Source organism: Pelodiscus sinensis, chromosome 22 (assembly GCF_049634645.1).
Source record: "Pelodiscus sinensis isolate JC-2024 chromosome 22, ASM4963464v1, whole genome shotgun sequence".
Lineage (NCBI taxonomy): Eukaryota > Metazoa > Chordata > Testudines > Trionychidae > Pelodiscus > Pelodiscus sinensis.
Genome location: NC_134732.1, coordinates 14,473,319 through 14,493,208, shown reverse-complemented (window position 1 = coordinate 14,493,208; position 19,890 = coordinate 14,473,319). Strand labels below are relative to the sequence as shown.

Sequence of the window (19,890 nt, the reverse complement as noted above, 5' to 3'; positions counted from 1 at the left end):
AACTTTTCCGTTAAAAGCATTTCTGGAAACTCATGCCAGTCTAGACGTAGCCCCTATTTTTGTGTCTGGTAGGAAAGACAAAACCATGTGTGCAGTTATGGTAGAGAATGTTACCCGTAGCATTAAGTGTTGAGAGAGCATGTTAACAGCCACAGGAGCAAATCCTAGCTACATACATTTCTCTTCCTACATATATAAACCAAACAAAATCACACGGGGGATTTGAGAAAAGCATAATCTGCTTTATTTATTTTTTAACATTTTTTATTTAAATAAGGAGAATTCTTTCATATGGAAAGAGCTAATACAATCACATATTTGAAAGGAGAAACAATAGGTACAGAAAAGGGAAAAGAGTGTGCCACCACTGGCCTGGTGATTTTGTGATTTGAGTTCTGGTCCAAGTTCAAGTTTCCAAAAAATAAACAGGTTGCACATTACACATTTATCCATCGTCTGCCCTTTCAAATATCTGGTCTACATGAAAAGACAAAGAGGAAAGGCCAAAAAAACTTTACTATACAGGTCATGAGGTTATAAGCTTTAAGGAGTACAATATCCCTTGAGAAACAATGAATGCAATGTATATGGAACCAGGAGAAAGGATTCCAACTAAGAACAATGCCTTGACATGCTAAAAAGTGAGTGCCTCATTGCTGCTGCTGTGATTCCCAAGGCTACTGGCTAGGTGTAGACAAATTATATCCAAGAAAGTTGTCTACGACACCTGGGATGTCTTGGTGGCATTAAGATTTTAAAAAAACAAAACAAAAATACATAGTTGGACTGGTTCTGCCTCTTCACAGCCAGTAGTTCCATTGTTTACTAATTTGTTCATCTCTCATCAATAGGCTGCAACTATATTAAGAAGATTTTGCTTCTTTTGTAATGTAATTCTTATAAGATAAATCTTTCATACAAGGAAAGTGGGGGCTGTCTGCCAAAAATAGTTGACCCTCCAAGGAATTAATCTGTGCTTAATCAGTCAGGAGCAAAACAGAAGGATAACATAATGCTGCAGAACAGATCTTAGCATGGAGTGGTACTTGTTTAAAAGTGAATATAGTAGCTTGCCAAAAGGTGAGACACAGCAGAAATGCTAAGCTCTGTTTTTATATATCTATATAAATATACATGAACCACAGGGCAGCTTGTAGCTCTGCAGCATTCTTGCAAGGAAATCTGTTAAATGGCGCACCTCTCTGCATGTACACAAACACATATGAGAATCAATGGGGTGAGAACACATTAAGAGTAACTAACTACAGTTCAGCTGTCAAATGGGAGAGCCAAAAGTGAAAGATCAACAACAATACCTGCTTCACTGGTGACTGTGCCGAATTAACTTTTTATTTAAAATATACAGGGAATCTTTTTCAAAACTCAGGTTGATTTTTTGTTTTAAAAGAGCTAAAAGCAAACCAAACACAGGAAAGCAGGCAGCACTGAATGATGCTGACAGGCCAGCAGTTGCTGCGCATAATGGAATAGTATTTACACACATACATGTTTCAGGTCTTCTGCTAAACAGTCTGGTTAAAATACAGAACAAAAAGTCAGTGTCTGAATACTTCTGCTTAACCAACTGTTGTGAGAGTTTGGATTCCACCTCTCCCTGCCACTGCAAACTGTGTCAGTCCTAGTAGCAGGGGCCGCTTACATTTGGCAGTCAGTTTGCAGATAAGGCAAATTTCAGCATCAACGTCGTCATTATGGGGGCCCACTTTTCAGCAATGGAGATGGGGCCCAAAACCTTTACATTTCTGCACACTGAAGACTAGAGACAGTTCCATTTATTTGACTCTCAAGAGCATCACAGACTGCACTAACTTTGTACTAGCTATAACAAATAACATGGAAGATTCAGTTAAAATTTTGGGCTCTAAAACTGCTTTCCAACAGACAAAAGTCTATTAAGTGAAAGCCTTGTCAACTGCAGCTGACAGTCACACAAAGGTGATGAATGGAATGAAGCTCTCATGCATTTCTTGGCCTTTCCTGCACAGAATAATTCAGACATAATATATAAATAGAGCAGTGAAACATTTATTTTTTCACCTAGACCTACAACATCAAATACATATAAATAAATTTTAGTGTTTTATTCTGTTTGAGGATGAAGGGGGATAAAGGAAAAAGAGGGATGGCCTTTTTCAACAGGAAGTACTATAATTCTGATGGCATTTACAACAGAAGGATTGAAACAAATCTAGCAATAACCTAATTTCTCCAACACATAGAGCCATTCAAGAGTCATATATGATGAAGGAAAAAGGTCTGAGTCTCTGAAAAGACTAGAGATGGAAGGAAAGGGAAGAGGGGCTTGGATAAGTCTTTAGCCATTAGACTCCGGTTTGATATCTTGGGCCAGCTGGGCAAAGAAAGGAGTGAAAGGTAAGGGCACAATGTAATAACGAAATTCAAGCCAATTCAATTGCTCACAATATTCCAAGGTGAAGATGGGGAGGGAGATGGGGATAGAAGGGAGATACATGACTCACTGGAGGAGGAGTCTTTGGAAAATGTTGGGAGCAGAAATGAAGATTTAGCAGATGAGGATACAAGTTTGGGAGATTTCTGAATGCTTTTTGTGTCATTAATTCTCAAGATCTGAATGCAAGAGATATGCTGACACACTGCTGCAAAGTTAAAAATCCACAAAATAAAAAAAAAGTTCTGTTTTTGTTTTTATTTTAAAGTACCAACCTATCCCAATCCCTTCAGGGTTCTTTAACATGCTCTGAGGGGACATTACTATGTCTAAGTTAGTTCAGCCTTCTAAGCTCTTTCTAATGTTATTGTATAAACATCCTGATTTCTACCTAGCTTAAAACTTCAAATGCATCTCTAGAAATTCCTGGAGAACCTTCTCTTCTGAAAAAAAAAACAACACTTTGAGACCACTTCCCAAATACATTCTTTGTTCAAAATGTCTTCTTTGGAACCACCGGCAATTTACCTGCTGCCATCTAACATGGGCAGATGGTACAGTCAGTAAGCTATCATCTAAGAGAGAAGTGACATTCTCCTTCCCTAATTTTGGAATAACAGTCCATTCTTTGTTTTCTAAGAGCTAAACAGTACAAACAAGTAAACTGAACCACCTCCAGCTAACTTAAGACCATTATCAGCATTAGGACCCAAGCACCTTCAGGAACTGTCAAGTCAGTCCTGTAAGACACACGCGCGCACGCACACACGCACACACACACACACAAAAGCTCACCTCAAAACCCTTCCCATTGGGACCTTTTTAATATACCACCAAATTCTTTTGAGGAAGTGCATACTCACTGTATGCAACTGCACCAAAAGGAGAGAAGCACTTGTTATTAGTCTGGGGAAAGAGAGAACACATAAATCCAAACTATGTCTATGTAACCATAAGTTTCTGATGCAAAAAACATTGAATTTATGTACTATGTCTTGTATGCAGAGGGGGGTTCCCATTGGTTTGCGTCCATGGGAGTTGTGCAAAAAGCTGTGAAGATGAGAAAGAAGCAGAGAGCAAGACCTGGAGAAGAAGGGAAAGTGCAGCTCAAAGAGCAGCCCATGGGAAAACAGAGAAGTCCCACAAGGCAAGGAGGCATAAAGAATTAGAGCGGCCAAGGGTGAAGCTGAGAGAGAGCATCACAACTACAAAAAGTAGTCCAAATAGACCCGTTGGTTCTAGCCAACTCTTCTGACCCATGCAAGGTATGGAGATTTGTTATCAGATTTTACATTTTGTAAATCCATGATTTCGCATTTTGCGGTCTCCAAAACAAATCCCAATCCACAAAAACAACTAGATCCAGGTGAGCTTGCAACAGAAATTCAGTGTCTTTCCTTTAAAACAAAAACGCCACATTTTGTTGTGCACAGGGCACCCCAAAGCTACAATTAAGTGGTGCAAGTTTCAAGATTAATGCATTGGTCTACTGTATACCTTTGTTACACGTTTACTTCTAAAGCAAGCACTGCTTCTAGCTTTAAACAAAAATACTGAATAAGTACTGAATGCCTTAACTGTCCTGTATTTCTCTTAATCAAATAAGCTGGAAGGCTAAACTTCCTGGAGGAGGAGAGAGGGGAACACTCAAAAATCTCAATTTAAAAGAGTCACAACTGTCAAGGTAGCACAGAACTGTATATAAAATTAAGCAGATTCTGTCTCAGAATACGATATTGGCTGCGGAGCTATTTTCTAGGAGGAATGAGGGGGCAGAGAGCAGGGGAAAATGAGAGAACATATAAAAGTTTTGCAATAAACAAAGATATAGCTTTTTTCTTTTGTAAAAACCTCAGCTGCCTTTAAAATGAAAAACCTCCAACTAACCCCCTCCTCCTGTTGCCATTCTGCTGAGACAGATGTAGGGAAGGAGAAGGATGAGTTTGCCAAATTAACTATCCTGGCTACCTGTGGGCGGGATATGAAAAAAAAAATGGCTTGAGCCACTCAATAGTCACGTGGGAGCAAGTGGTTGGTTTGGTTTTTGAACAAGCAGGTAAATGTCATATCCGCTGTTTCAAACTGCTTTGTTGAGAGGAGGCCTGGATTACGTTGTGTCAGTCAGTCAGTTTTGGGTTGATGGTGGATCTGGCCAGATTTTCATAACTTCCAGTGGGGTACAGGCTGTGCTGCAATGCCTCTCTTGGTAGCTGGTGATCATAGGCTGTGCTAGGCCTTGCTTTCCTCCACTTTTACTGCTTGAGGCTTGATCGCTCCTGTGCGCACTGGCTTCATCTGGTTTGTGGAGGATGGTTCTTGCAATTTTATAGCTCCCAGGTTGGTTTTATTTTCATCCACTCGCTGTTTTGCCTTTTGATATAGGGAAACAAAGAGTTAGCTAAGCAAGGGACCTAGGAACAAGCAGACAAGGTGTATAGCATAGCTGCCTGTGCAGTGCTGACAGGGCCGGCTTTGGGAAGTGCGGGGCCCAGTTCGAACCGTTTTGGCGCCCCCCCGGATTTTTTGTTGAGAGAAAAAAAAAGCAACCCAAACCACAACCACACACAAATATCACATCAAGTAGATCTGATCAAAATCATATCTATATAATTGAACATTTTCAAAAAAATGCCATCCTTTATTATGCAAAATTTTACACAAAATTAAATCAATTGCCTTAAGTGTAGGTCAAATATTTTCAATTGCAAAAGATCCAATTTTTTCAATAAAGTTTAAAATTTGATTTTTAAAAAGTTACCAGAGAGCGTTGCAGTTTTCTGTTACATTGATTTACTTTTTAAATAGCAAAAACGGAGCCTTTGTTAAGAAAGTGTCAGTTCTGTGGTCAAATTCCAGTCCTTAGTGATTTCAGCACCAGTGATTTCACTAGGTAATATGGCCTCCTTCCGCTGCCCTTGCCTCCTTGGCCTCCTTGCACTGCCCTTCAATACATTGCCTGCATGTTGAGTCCAAGGTCAGTCTACACAAGATTTCATCAATGATTTTTGCTCAAGCGATCACTGAGACAAGACAAGGACTCAATTGATTCTAGTTAGCTCTGCCTTTAAACACTGGATGTAAAGTGTCAGATATAATTGAGGACTCCCAAATAGACTCTACATCACCAGAAATAAAACCTGTTTCCATCTTTTGTGACTTTCAGTTAGATGTGACTCACTATCCTCTGCTTAGTGTTCAAGTTATGGTAGACCCTAAGTCAGGTCATATTAAGTTCAGGTCTTTAACCTTTTAATCATACAATATGGATAACAACATTTCATTCTCCCAGCTCCAAGTCTTAAGTGAATTTCAACCCAAAAGAGCCAAAATTGATCAACTTGACACAGCAAGTGTGTCTACTGATCTCTGTGGCAAAGTAAGTTGTCTATATAAATAAGGTCTGCTCCTGAAGCCTTTTCCTACAGTTGATTAACAGATGGCAGTAGATAGCTCATTCAGACCACTGGCTGATAATAGTCACCCTGACCAGTCATTAACCATAGTCATGAACTCACCCTACTCTCCATTGTCTCTATGATTCTCTGATGACCTGTGACAAAAAAGGAGGGTGGAAAGGGAAACTGAAGGGAGAGACCTCTCTAAATTCACCAAAGAGCAGTATTGCCAACCCAAAAAAATCACAAGGAACGCCTATACACAGTTATGAGAATGGTCTACAAATCATAAGATATTTTAAAAATAAAACATGTTGGATTTTTATTGGCCTTTTGTTTCTTGAGTATTTAAGGTTCATGTTTTAAAGCTTTCCTCCTTAGCTGTAAGGCCCAGAAGTATAGAGAACTTTTTTAAAATGAAAGCTGAGATTCCTACATAATCAACCGACTCCTGGCCTTCAGAAAAACACCAAATGTGTTGAGACTCATGGTAAAACAATGGAGGAATTCTTGTGAGCCCATGCTTTGCCCACAGTATAAATAAAAAAACATTCTCCACTAAACATCCTAATGAGATACTGCAAATGGTGAACTGAATTCAACAGCTCCTGATATGAACAGGTATCAACCTAGTTTTTCATATTTGAGATGGGTTACCAGGAATCATACATGACAATATGAAATCTTTCCACTCTCAAGTCAGCATATTCAAAAAGCATCTATAATTTTGATCCATGCATTTATTGGATAGTGAAAGAGGAGAGGAATTAGTGTAGGTAAATGTTTAAATTAAAAAAAAATGGCTGAAGGAATTAGGACTGGGCTCCTACATTTCACATTCAGAACTGACTAGGACACTTATGACCAGATTTTCAAAGATGTGTAAAGATCAGATAGATATCTTTGAAGATCTGAGTTGGCAACTGTCTTTTTAGGAGCTTAATTACCTTTGAAAATCTGAGCTTAGATTTCCAAGTCCAATTTTCAAAAATAACTCTAGTCACTCAAGTGCCTTTGAAAATTTTAACTGGGGGCCTAAAGAGACAAAAATAAGACAACAGGCAGGAGATACGGTATTCCTTTTAAAAACGTGTGACATCTATTTTTAGCTAAATTTTATATTATTTTTTCTCCCAGAGGCAACTGACCCTTTCGCCCCCCTCACGCCACTGCTCCCCCTCCTGCAGATCTATCATCTTATGCATGTGCAAGATCTGTGAGAGCCATCCCATGAATCTGCATTAGTGTCTGTGGTGCCTGCTTCTGCGTGATGTCTCAATGCTGCCACATTCACCTCCAAAGAGGGGGCTTCCCAAAGCAGGCCCTTGCTGCTGACCCCCAAGGCACCCACAGGTCCAGTCTCCTTTCAATGGGCCCACTTCCCAGGGCTCATTGATCTTGGATCTGGCTTCCATCCCTTCTCCAAGCCCCATCAGAACTACTGTGCCCTCCTTAGGAAAAGAATAAACAGGAGGATTGGAAATTAACCCACCCAGTCTCACGTCCCCTAGGCAGGGAATGAGCCATCTACATTAGCCCCAGCTGGAGTATCATGTCCAGTTCTAGGCGCCACATTTCAGGAAATGTGGAGAAACTGGAGAAAGTCCAGAGAAGATCAACACAAATGATGAAAGGTCTAGAGAACATGAGATATGAGTCAAGGCTGAAGAAATTGGCCTTGTTTACCTTGGAAAAGAAAAGACCGAAAAGGGACATGAGAGCAGCTCTCAAGTATCTAAAAGAGTATCATAAGGAGGAGGAAGAAAAATTGTTCTGCTTGGCCTCTGATGTTAGGATGAGAAGCAATGGGCTTAAATTGCAGATATTTTAGACCAGGTTCGACAGACACCTGTCAGGGATGAGCTAGGACAACTCAACTTTGGAAGCCCCAGGGGCTACACTGATACTTACAGAACATGCTGAGGGCCTCAACTTAAGTGTGGTTGCATATGCAAGCAAATATATACAAATAGCTTCTCTCACACTGACAGGCATGAATACAAAGATTAAGGCAAGACTACACAACACACAGGCCCCATTTAAGTCAGTTCTGCTGATATTAACAAAATGCAACATTTACCTGATTTCTACCCATGTGACAGCACTTTTCATGAGCAATGACAGTCCAAGAATTTAACTACTAAAACACATATCAACAGAAGATCATTACACTGACTACTTTTGTTTTGGCTCCCACTCGCCGGCCACGTGTTGATCCCCACATAAACCCAAACTGCAGCGTGGGGCGCAAACAAACTGGCCGTGGGCAGCATACCGCATTATTAATAAACATTTTATAAACCTTTACCTTTTCTGTCTGCTGCCATGTCTCCTCTCCTTGCTCCATCATCTCCCCTGGTGCCTGCTGCCCACCAACTCCTTGCCCTCCTCTACTGTCCTGACTCCTGCCCTTCTCACTGCCCTCAGCCCTCCTGCAACCTGCCCCCCTCCACCAGCCCTTCTCCCTCCCCGTGCCCACTCCTCCAGTAGACCCACTCTGATCATGTGAGTACCCCTCTTCTAACACCTCCCTCTACACACCTGCCATGCCTTTCCCCTCTGGTGCTGGTCCCTTCCCTGCAGGTGTCTCCCCTTCTGCTTCACACCCAGAATCCCCTGGCACCTGCACCTTCCCTTAGCCCTGCACCTTCCTGGTGCTCCCCGTTCTCTCACTGCCCCTGCCCCCTTTGCCCTTTTTTTCCCTGATGCCCACCCCCTCACCACTCTCTGCCCCATTCACCTCATGCCCCTCTGTGCCCTCACACGCCTTGCTCCATCCCCACCTTTCTCGTGCCCACCCCTCCTTTCAAGTCTTCTCTCAGCACCTTCCCCTCCAGCCTCCAATGCCCTTCCCCTCTCCTCTCCCAGCATCACCCTGTCCCCCCTCCCACTGATACCTCCCCTCCTGCCCTGTTCCTGATTGTCTGTACTTGGCCCCCTACCATTTGTCTCTCTCTCCTCCACCCTGTCTCTTGGTACCTTCCCCCTTCTTCCTCCTCCCCCTCCGCACAAGCCTCTTCCTCCCCCCTCCATTCAAGTCCCTTCCTTTCCCACCCCGTCCAAGTCCCTCCCGCTCCCTTACCTTCTACCGTCTGCCGGGCCGGACTGTGAACCGCATGCGCAGCAGCGGCGGCTGCATGGCACTTTTCCGTTTTAAAATCCCAGGCGTCTCCCCACCCACCTGCGAACTGCACGCACAGCAGGAGCAGCCGGCAGCATGCGTAGGTAAGGGCGGGGCAGGGCGGGGAGCCGAGCCGAGGGAGCAACTTCCAGGTGCAGGGGCGCAGGGCCCGATTTGGCCAAATCGGCTTAAGGCCGGCCCTCAGTGCTGATACAAAAGCTTATTACTGGTTAGTCTATGGCACACACTGCTCGTCTCTCCCCCTCTCCTCCCCCCCGCCCACCCAGCAATAAAAGCAACATCAACTTCCCTAAAGTGGGGTCTAGCAACCTGCATACTATCACTTGGGCTACCTCTCTGCCAGACATTGCTCAATTACTTTTCCCCCTCTCGCTTCGGATTACCCCTTCGTGGCAGGGGTGAAAGTAATTTAAAAATCTTACTGGTACAGGGCCTCAGCTCTGGGTCACTGGAAGGGGCCAGGCTGTGGACCAGCTTCCCCCAGCCAGCCCATCAGTGCTGCACAGCACACAGCCTATTGGTCCCTTTAAACTGGCCGGGTCCCAGGCAAAGTGCTGCCCCCGCTGGCTAACACTGCTGCCCCTTTTGCACCCGCACTCCATTGACATCCCAGGACAGAGAGGGGCAGTGACATTAAAGTGCCACTGTGGAAATGCTGCTGGACCCTATCGGTAGGACCAACACCAGGGAGGGGGGAGGAGAGGGTGCAAAAGGGGCAGCGATATTAAAACGCTGTCATTGCAGTGCTTTAACGTCAGCTGTGTACAGGGCTGCACCAACAGCCACTTCTCATACCACTTTCACCTCTGTTTCCTGGATATACGCAGATACTTTTGTGGCCCGTCACCATAGGCTCTGAGTACCTCACACCCAGCAATATAGCTAAAACCTGTTTTGTTGGCTGTGCACTGAAGCTGTTATCTCCTCCTACAAGATTTCTTAGACAGTCGCTGATATTTGCTCCAAAATTCTACTATTCCCTATTGCTGAGGCATTTGGCCCTTCTAAAGGACTTCACATGTAAAAATCCCAAAATAGTTTGCAATCTACTAGATCTATCTGTCTGTGCATCTGTCCGTCAAGAACTCTTCCTAAATGTTAAGAGCTAGGCCCACCAAATTTGGCATACAGCTTCCTTTTATCATAACTTAAGGCGAGGTAAGGGTTTGGCTGGGCCAGGAAAATGGGAGTGCTTTTCGTAAAACCATACGGAAAAGAGAATATCACTAGGAGGGTATAAAGGGCTGGCTGGGGATGCCAGCCTTCCCAACCCCCGGACTGTCCCAGTCCTGAACCTCCACCCCAGTACAGGAACACTGCTGGCTGTTCTCCTTCATCAGAGAGCAAGGGAAAAGTGCACAGTTTGCTGCATTGCTCACTATAGCTGGAGAGTGCAGGGGACAGACTAACTTGGACCTGTCCCACCCGGGGGACATGCACCCCTCCCCTTGCGGTGCCCGCTGGTGATACAGCAGTCCTTTCTCCCTTGGGGCTACCTGCACACTGACCCCTTCGTCTCCTTAGGACAAATCTAGTCATAAGGTATTTTGGCTTCAACATCTTCTCCCCTCCCCAATTTTTACAAACAGGGAAAACAAAAAGACTCTCAAGGTGTCACAGCCTAGTTATGTGCCATTCTCCACTTTTAGAGATAAAACTCCTGGTTACACCATCAAGGTAGCTTCTCTATCACTTTCCCTGTAAGTTTTCAGTCATTTGGCCTCGTGTGTGGATAGATAAAGACCAAAAAATGGATGGGGTAATATATTTTATTTCGGATATGCCCTTATCTCCCACTAGAGTGCTCAATAATTAACAAAATTAATTTATAACAGATAAAACTTAGTCAGGAGGATGGTAACAATCAAGGAGCCAATATTACTATAACAGTACCCACTTATTAGAACTATGTCTAGCAAACTAGAGTCCTGGCCAATGACTTAGGCTCCTAGATGCTATGATTATTCAAATAAAAATACCAAACAGCATAAACGCAGGGAAAGCCCTTTTACAGAATAAGGGCCGGCATGAGGTGTGTGCAGTCGGTTCCCCCACATATGGCCCAGTGCTTTATTATTGACCCTGCTTGAGATTTGAGGAGCCTGGCTTCAGGGTCCCCCCTCCAGCCAACAAGCCCACAGGGCTATTTCCCCACCTGTACCCAGCCTCAAACCATGCTCCACGCAGCTCCCTGCAGTGAATACAGCCAGTGCCGAGCTAAGCCATTGGGATGGGCAGGGTGCAGTGAACTCCCCAGCCTGCTGGGCTCTCTGTCCTCCAATGCAGAGCCCAGCATCCCAAGTGGGCTTCCAAGGGGGAGTAACCGTCCGTGGCAAGCCCGGATCACCCAGCCATTCCTGGCAGCCACATGCTGGAAATGAGTAGGGCTGCCTGAGCAGCCCCAGGGAGGGCTAGCAGGTGGCCAGCTCAGGCCAAGACTGGACTGAACTGTGCTCCCCTTTGCTGGGGTGCTAGGTGGTGAAGGATGCCACCCAGTGAGCACGGAGCTCAATCAGCCAGTGCTCGAGCTTGTGTCCATGCTGAGGCTCACCCCATGCTAGCCAGCTGGCCAGTCCGAACTCAGCGCCTCACAAATAATCACGCTGGCCCTGAACAGAATCACATTAAGGAGAAATCAGTCAGTTTTCCTGACTGTCTAGCCATAGATATCTAGATAAGGTACACAAACACACAGGAATGGCAAGGGAAAGCAACAATGGTAGGATTGCTATGAATCTGGCAACATGCAAGAGCAGATACCCTCAGGACTAGACTCACAAAGGTATTAACATTCTCTACCTGCTGTACATAGTGTCCTTGCATGGAACCCATATTGACTGCTGGTCCAGACGTCTTCCCACTGGGACTGGCAGAGTTAGGCCTAGAAATCAAAGGGATGAGAGTATACATGGAGTATTACTGATAGAACAAGAACATGGTCAGTGTGAAAGAAAGGTCCCTTTAGAGAATGCAAGAAGCAGGGCCAGTTGTGCATTAGGATATCCTTATATGGCCAGTTGGGCTCTTAAAAATACCAACCCAAGTGAAAGCACATTCACTAGATGGAGGAGATAACCTAATTAAGAGACTTAGAGCCTGAGGTTTTAGAGTTTCTGGACATGAGCCCTTTAACTTCTTGGGCTTGTGAAGACAAAACTAGAATTCTGACATTTATTCCACCTCCCAGCATTTCCACTTTGGCAAGAAGCACCAGTAAGAATTCTACATTTGAAAATATTATTGGATCCTGCAGAAGCGTGACACAAACACCATTTCTCTGCAAGTGCTGATAGTCTACCCTTTCCAACCAAGACCTCATTCAGGAGCTATGGGACTAATCTCTGGATCCTTTACCTGTAAGTATGAGGTGATGGTACAGATCCTCCGGAGGACATGTTCTGTTTACCATCTGTGAAGTGAAACCCTTTCATTTCCATTTGGGAGGACTGAGAAGGGAAATGAGTAAGAAAGTGTCTTCTATATATCCAAAGATCTCAAAGCACTTCACAAACACTTCAATCAATGTTTAGCCCCACCGCCATGAAGCAGGTATGAGTCCCATTTTACAGAGGGGGAAATTGAGACACTCAAGCAAAATGGCTTGCCTAAATTTGAGGCACAAAAAGGAAGAGACCACATAGGCCTGAGTTCTAGCCACCCATGTTCTCTCCATTCAAAAACACTCCTTATAAGTATACATCTAACCAAACACGAACCTGACATATCTACTCAGATGGAGGCATTTTACAACTGTGTTACACTTTATGAGCAGCGTTCCACCACGTGCCAACGGTTTACCATTTCACTGATCTCTTAGAACACTGAGCATTTACATTTAATTTAATCCAGTTAGGTTCTGATTCCTGGAAGTGGAATCACAAACCGCTGTAGAACTGGAGAAACTGCTGGCGTGGGCTCTGCAGACAGGAGGAATGGCACCCCTTTGCTTCCATTCAGATCACTTGTTTGGAAGATAAGGCCTAGTAAGCAAGCAAGACTTCCTCCCCGTTAACAATTAACTGTATCCCCACAAGAGGCTTCCCTTTTCCTTTTATTTTTTTGGAAACTATGGAGGGACCAAACCCCAAAGCAAGGCTCCTGAAAGAATGTCAAGGTGTTCATGCAGTACATAGCCCTTACCTCCCTGCTGGTAGTGAGGACAGAAGGCTGAGATCCAGGTGGAAGAATTCTGCGGGGAGCTCCTACAGACAGATTCTGCCCCTGAGGAAGCTGGATGGACTGTGGTAAAATCAGTGGCTGCTGGCCAGAACCATACCGGGGCAGAGGAAGCTGGGACCCAGGCATAGGCATTGTTAGCTGCATGATAATTTACATGTGATTACTTAATGGAAATAACAATGGCCCATCTAAACATGTCCCCTACTAACACCTTTAAACCACAGTTTGAAAGAAGCATCTCAAACCTGACACACTGCTACACAACAAATGTAGACGTGAACATTAAAGAGGGACTTTCATACTGAAAATCATCTTAAGATAGAGTTGCCAGACTCTGTAACCACACCATGTGTTCTTTTAATAAAGTGTTGCTCTAGCAAGACGGTGCTCAGACACAGGGCTTTCCTGATCGCCTGGAGCCTTCCTTGGTTCTTCTTCAGTCTTCCTTGTGGCCACAGCATGGCAAGCCCTCTGAGTGGTGATGGCAGCCACAATGGCGTCAGACAGCTCACCTTTTGATTTCAGCTCGATGTCCACATCTAAATATCTGCTAAACTCCTCTGCTGATGTGATTTCAGGGACTGGAACATCAGGAAGGTTCAGACTGGCCTCAGCTTTACGTTCCATGACAGGCTTCAATCCCTTCTTGAAACAATTGATGACGGGGGTTGTTAAAAGTGATTAAAAATTAACTGAGGACTCAATGGCTATTAAAAAAGACTAAATTTTCAAAAGGGCACATACAACATTGGAGGGAGGACAAGAGGCGAGAAGAGCTTACCGTTTACAAACTCAGGCTCAGTTTAGACACACTGCCTTGATCCTCAGCAGCATGGCTTGCTATTTTTTTTTAATGAAGTGGGTGCCCCTACATATCACGCTGTCCAAGAAACCTATTCACTTTGCATGTGGTTTTTCCTTCTGATCCTTGCCACTTTTGCTAATTATCAGAGATTGTTCAAAGAGTTCTCTCCCTTGCAGCCTCTCATTCCCTTTTATTCGACTGGGTAGTTCGCATAATTGCTGGATCTGCGACTTCCCATGACACCACATTGTAATGACAGGATTAAGGCTTCACTATGTGATCCAGGAAGGCAACACCAGGTTACAAGGAATAAAGCACTTCTTCAAATACTCAGTTGGCCAGTAACCTCTTCATTCCCCCCTGTTAAGTTACTTTCTGTAATTAACAATTCTTGTTCTCGAGCAGTGATGGGCAACCTGTGGCTCATGGATCACAAGCTGTCCATCAGAACTCTGTGTGTGACCCGCAAGACATTTTATTTACTGTTGCCCCCCGGCAAGGTTGGCAGATTCTGCTGGTTTGTGGCTGTGCAGGTTTTTTCATACAGATATTACTAAAGTGATACATACGTAAAGTGAGGTGCAAGCTGACTGCACACTACACTGACCATGAGAGCTGTATGCTCCCTCTGCATCCAATCAAAGCGCTGCTACAGTTCAATCGGCACACCCGCAAATTCTAAGTTCATAAGTACAGTTAGTAAAACTACCCTATCCTGGAAGACCATCTTCGTTACAACAGTCTTGCGGTCCACTGAGATGAAAGAAAGCCACTCATTTGGCCCACTCGTTAACCTATGTTGCCCATTGCTGATTTTGAGTCTGCCTCAGCATGAAAGTCCCTCTTTATGATAAAAAAGATTAGGAATAGTCTGTTTATCATTATATTTTTAAACATTTACTCTATTGCACAATATAAGCAAAGTTTATAGTCAATGACAATACTTCTCCATGTTAGCAACTTAATAGTTGTGCTCAGTGTCCATATAAACACAGCTGCCCTCACAGTAGGATTCATTGTGCTTTTTGAACTATGTTTAATAAAGAAAAAAGCAAGAGAAAGACACAAAAACAGAAAGAAACTTCTATTAAGATTCTACCCACCAGACTAGCAAAAATTATTAATTAGGCCAAGATGATCAATGAATTGACATAAAGAGGGATGTCTTTAGTTAAAGGTCAAACAAAATGACCCTAAAAGCACTGATGATTTTTCAATGGTTACTAAAAATATGGGGAGGTGTTGACCATAGTTTTCTCTAAGGTGCGCGGCTGCGGACAAAATGTTCTCGGCCCGCCCAACTCCTTTGCAGAATCGCACAGCAGCACTCACTTTCCTGCTGGAAGGTGAGTAGCATGGAGGGTTCCTGCTCCAGCAGCAGCCATGTGGACTGGCTGGCAGAACTGCAGGGCGGGGAGCTGCCCCATGTGCTGCACTGAGGCTGTCCATATTGGACATACCTCTCCTACTGAAAAGGCAAGGTCAGTTCCTCTGGCAGTCGCTGCTTCAGGGGTCTCACAGAGAAATGACGGCAGCCAGCTTTGATGCAGGGCAGCAAATCGACTCATGTTCGACTAGTGCAAAGTCAGCAAGGGCAACCTACCCCGCTCCACTTACGGCAGGGGCCCCCACCCAGGCTAGGGCAGCAAGAAACAGTGCACAATGCAAACCCAACCACAACAGCAGTCCCCCTTCTGCTTGCTGTTCAGCTGGCTGCAGGGATGGGTTTAGAGCCCGGAGCAGAGCACGCTCTGCATACCACAAGAGCAGGTAGGCTCCTGGCTTGCCTGCCTGGCACTGCAGGGCTCGGGAATGCCAGGAGCAGGACTTAGGCACTGCCGGCTCGGATGGCAAAGCCAGAGGCCGACTCTGGTCTCGCCTCATGCCTGCCCGGCCCTAGCAGTCCTGAGATAGCAGCAAATAGATACCTGCCTCTCGTGCCCCAAAGACTTCCATCTGTCTCTCCCCTGGCTGGGGCGGAGCCTGGCCGTCTCCTCCACTCCACAGCCCCTGAGGGAAGCAGCTACCTACAAGCCCCAGCAGCCTGCACACTTCCGCCTTGCTTCTGATTGGCATGAATCAGCCCAAAGGTGTCTGGGACTTGTAGTCTGAGGAGCAGGCTGAGCAAGGACTGAAAACGTCTGGCTTGGCCTAGCAGCAGCAGTCAAACTGGGCCTAGAGAGGAACCATGTGCTGAGGTGACTTCATGCTGCCTGTGAAGGAGGCAACTATAAAGGCTACAACATATTTCCCTCTGACTAAAATACACATCCAGTGTAAAAAGCATCACTCTGAGAAGAAAAGTAAATCGATCACCTGGCCAGGTTTTAATCTCTGGGCTGTGTCCAACACCACTGACACTAATGCTAAGGGATTTTGGTATAATAGCTTAGTAAAAAGAAATGGAAATGAGTGTTAATTTGAACCACAATTTCTATTTCTGAACACTTCTCTCATCTCCAACCAACTCTGTTCACTTGTCTAGCAGAGGTGGAGGCCAGAACATGGAAGTGAAGGTGGATGCATTCTGCTAGATGAGCTAGACAGTAGTTAATGGAGGAACATTTATATATCATGTATCTTTTAAATAACTTATTGTCACCTCAGCACAGGGTCCAGGCCAGTTTTACCATAAGGGACCCCAAGAGATCATCTAGTCCAGCTGTGGGAGGGTCTGGGAGAGGACTATAAACAGAGGAAGTTGGCGACTGAAAACTTTGCAATATTAATTTTCTTTTTATTTGACTTCATATAAAAAACATTTAATGTCATGCACCTTGTTAATTATCTCTTGTTTTAGTATTCTTTCTTCCCTAACATTTGAAAAAATATATACAAGGCATTTGTTAACATGGGTGCCATGGTGGCACATATCCGAACAAGTGCATGTGAGCGCAATATTGGTGCACAAGACAAAACTCACTCCGCTCACGGATGGAAAAATCTAAGCCGGAACACTGGTGTCGGCCTATTGAAGCTGGGGCTTTGAGGGCAGCTATCGCTGTGACATCATGGCATAAGATCCCAAAAGCACAGTAAGAGGGTTTAAGGAACTGCAAAGGAGCAGTCGCATCAGTAATGGACACACAAATCACAGACCTTTGCCATCAGTAGAAAGAGAGTACTTAATTTCACTAAGTTAACCATTATGTGGTTTACACAGAGATACACGTAACAAGTAAAGCACCTCAAAGTCTGATGTGCTAGATCTCAATACTGTATATGTCAATACTGTCTCCTCATGAAGGCCTTACTGATGAAAGTGTACGGTGCATCACAAACAGCATCTGGGACCCCATCTCAGAAACTGACTTCTCTGAGCATGTACAGACAACAGGGGGGCATGCTAGTTTTGTTCCTAACCTGTGTAAGTTGGGAATCCATCATCTGTGAGGCTCCCATGCTGGCCGCTTGGTTTATCTGGCCTTCGTAAACCAGTGTCTGGCTTCCACTCATTGGCTGATAAGGGGACCCAGATTGTGTTTTTACCATCTCCAAGGGCTGCATGCCTGGGAAGGCGGAATATGGGGGCTTTAGTGCAGCACCTCCCGTCAGGACCATGGTACTGGGCTGGGACAGACTTGGGTGCATGTACACCTGAGACCTAAAAAAGAGAAACAGGTTAATGCACAACGATAAAGCCTATTAGGGACTGCATACAACTTCCTAAACTGCATTTAGCTAGCAGGCTGCAAGCGGCATTCTAAGAGGTAATTTCGAATACAAAGATCAACTAGGGAATAAAAACCTCTAGTTCCAACTTTTTTCAGATCTAGAATTTAACTCTGTACAGCTCCTTTAGCACTAATCCTAAAGCTCCTAGGGCTAAGTCCCCATCTCACTGAAGTCAATAGGAGTTTTGTCACCAATTTCAATGGAATCAATATGTCTCCCTTTACAAAGTTCAATGAAGTGACATCAGAACATCATAGTGGCAATGAAGTGACATCAGAACATCTTCAATGGTAATAGCTATTTTACAGAAAGATGAATGTTTCCTAAGGCAGTTGGGAAATCTCCATTGGCAGGAGAGAACCAAGCCTTCTGGGCCAAAAGTCCAGCAGATCAGCTTCTTTGATGTAAAGCACAGACCAAGGCACCACATAAAGACCAGTAAGCAGCAACCGTCCCTCTGCCAAATACTGTGTGGACATACCTCACACTCCCACAGTAGTCTAACAAGAGTAAAAGTGATTCACACAGGATTTGCCTGGCCCTAGCATTACTGTAGAAAGCCACTTTTATCAAGATTATTTTGAGGCCGAAAGGGACCATTACAATCATCTAGTGCAGTGTTTCTCAATTTTTTTTTTTATAAAGTAACCCCTTTAAAAAAAATTATAAGTACCCCTAGTATTTATAGTTTTCAGATGCACACATTTTTTTTAATCATTGCAACACATTCGTTTAAACAACTTAATCATAGCCAGGTGATGAAATTTTTGGGTGTAAAAAGTACAAAAATAATAAAGCGCTGTAAAACTTAAAACAAAAATTCAGTTTTCTTCAAATTTCGGTTGTGTTGATGTACCACCCAGACTTCTCTCGAGTACCCCTAAGGGTACTCGTACCATTGGTTGAGAAACACTGATCTAGTGCCCCACATAATGCAGTCCCCAAAATGTCACGTGCTAACTCCTATGATCCCAAAAGCTTATGGCTGAACCAGAACATATCTTTCAGAAAGACATCCAATCTTGATTTAAGAAGACACCAAATGATGGTGATTTCCACAGCCCTAGGTAAACTGTTCCAGTGGTTAGTTACCCCTGCTTTTAAATTTGAATCTTATTTCCAGTTTGAATTTTCTCACTTTGCTAAAGTGTTATTTTTCCTGCCCATGGATCATTCTTGTAGCTCTTTTTTGAACATCTCCCAGTATTTCAATGCCCTTTCTGAAGTGTGGGCATCGTAAGTGGACAAAGCATTCCAACCACAGGCTCACCAATGACATATATGGAAGTAATCTCACCTCCCTGATTGTCTACGTGGCATTCACTTATTTACACAAGAATCAATCTCTCTTCTACATCTGTTAGGAGTAGCGTGCAAGCACTCGTGGAAGAGGGCAGGGAAGAGGATGGAAAATTGCAAAGGTAGGACATTAGCAAGGGAGAGGAGGAAGGGGAAAGAACATCCCAGCGGATATATTTTGCAGATCACAGCATGAAAGCTCTGTCCACTGAGAAACAAACCAGGAACTGTTACCTGAAGGGCTGTATGGAGCTGTAGATCTCTTGGGACTGGGAGACAGGCAGGCCTCCCCTCAGACCAAGCTGAGCTTGGGCCTGTAAAGACGTGTGAAGGGAAATCGGAATCTGCTGAGCAGCGGCAGCCTGCAGAGGAAACAAAAGGATTGAAAGGACACTAAGGGAGCCAGAAACCCTCCTGTGGTGTTAAAAGACCAGCTTTTTCTTTAGCTAGTTACTTCACCACAAAAGTTATCCAACCTGCAACACCCCCCAAATGCCCCAATGTCATGTGATTGAACAGGAAGTGAATAATGGCTCTATGTGAGACAGAACTCACAGAAAGGATCAGATTGACTCTCCTGGGGACTCCAGCTCTCTGTGTACAGAACAAGTCCATCGCATCAGCGACTATGTCAGTTCCCATGTTGCTCTATCACTGTGCCTCAACTCCTACCTGGAGGGATTCTCCACTGCCCACCCAACACTCCCTGTTTGCTGACACTGTCAGAGCTGCCAGCTAGTACTGTCAACCTGATGATTTTGAGACCATGGACACTTGTCCACAGGGAACTGGTCTGAGGCTCAAATAGATTTTCAAGTTCCACTAAGGACAGTACTGGCAAGTTTACCAAGAGGCACACACTGTCATTCAAAGGAAAGTTTTCCACACCCTACCCCAGTTAAACCCAGTCAAAGGATATGGGTGCCAAAATCGGTATTACTTCCCCATGCCAGTCAGCCTGATC

General features: G+C 44.4%; 1 protein-coding gene across 8 annotated transcripts in view; it reads right to left on the bottom strand.

The window, feature by feature from the left end:
• Positions 1 to 220: 220 nt before the first annotated feature.
• The window catches only part of PRRC2B (proline rich coiled-coil 2B), an 86,999-nt gene continuing 67,329 nt past the window's right edge, over positions 221 to 19,890 (bottom strand). For 4 of the 8 annotated variants that reach the window (XM_006128376.3, XM_006128377.3, XM_006128383.3 and 1 more), the window contains 6 exons: positions 19,161 to 19,288; positions 17,316 to 17,556; positions 13,109 to 13,285; positions 12,323 to 12,414; positions 11,768 to 11,849; positions 221 to 4,801 (listed from right to left, as the gene is read on the bottom strand). In XM_006128376.3, coding sequence (XP_006128438.2) covers positions 4,661 to 4,801; positions 11,768 to 11,849; positions 12,323 to 12,414; positions 13,109 to 13,285; positions 17,316 to 17,556; positions 19,161 to 19,288 — 861 coding nt within the window. In that variant the 3' untranslated portion in view covers positions 221 to 4,660. Of the gene's footprint in view, positions 4,802 to 11,764; positions 11,850 to 12,322; positions 12,415 to 13,108; positions 13,286 to 13,659; positions 13,793 to 17,315; positions 17,557 to 19,160; positions 19,289 to 19,890 lie in introns of those variants that run through there. The other 4 variants (XM_025187388.2, XM_006128379.3, XM_075905957.1 and 1 more) reach the window with 4 other exon arrangements.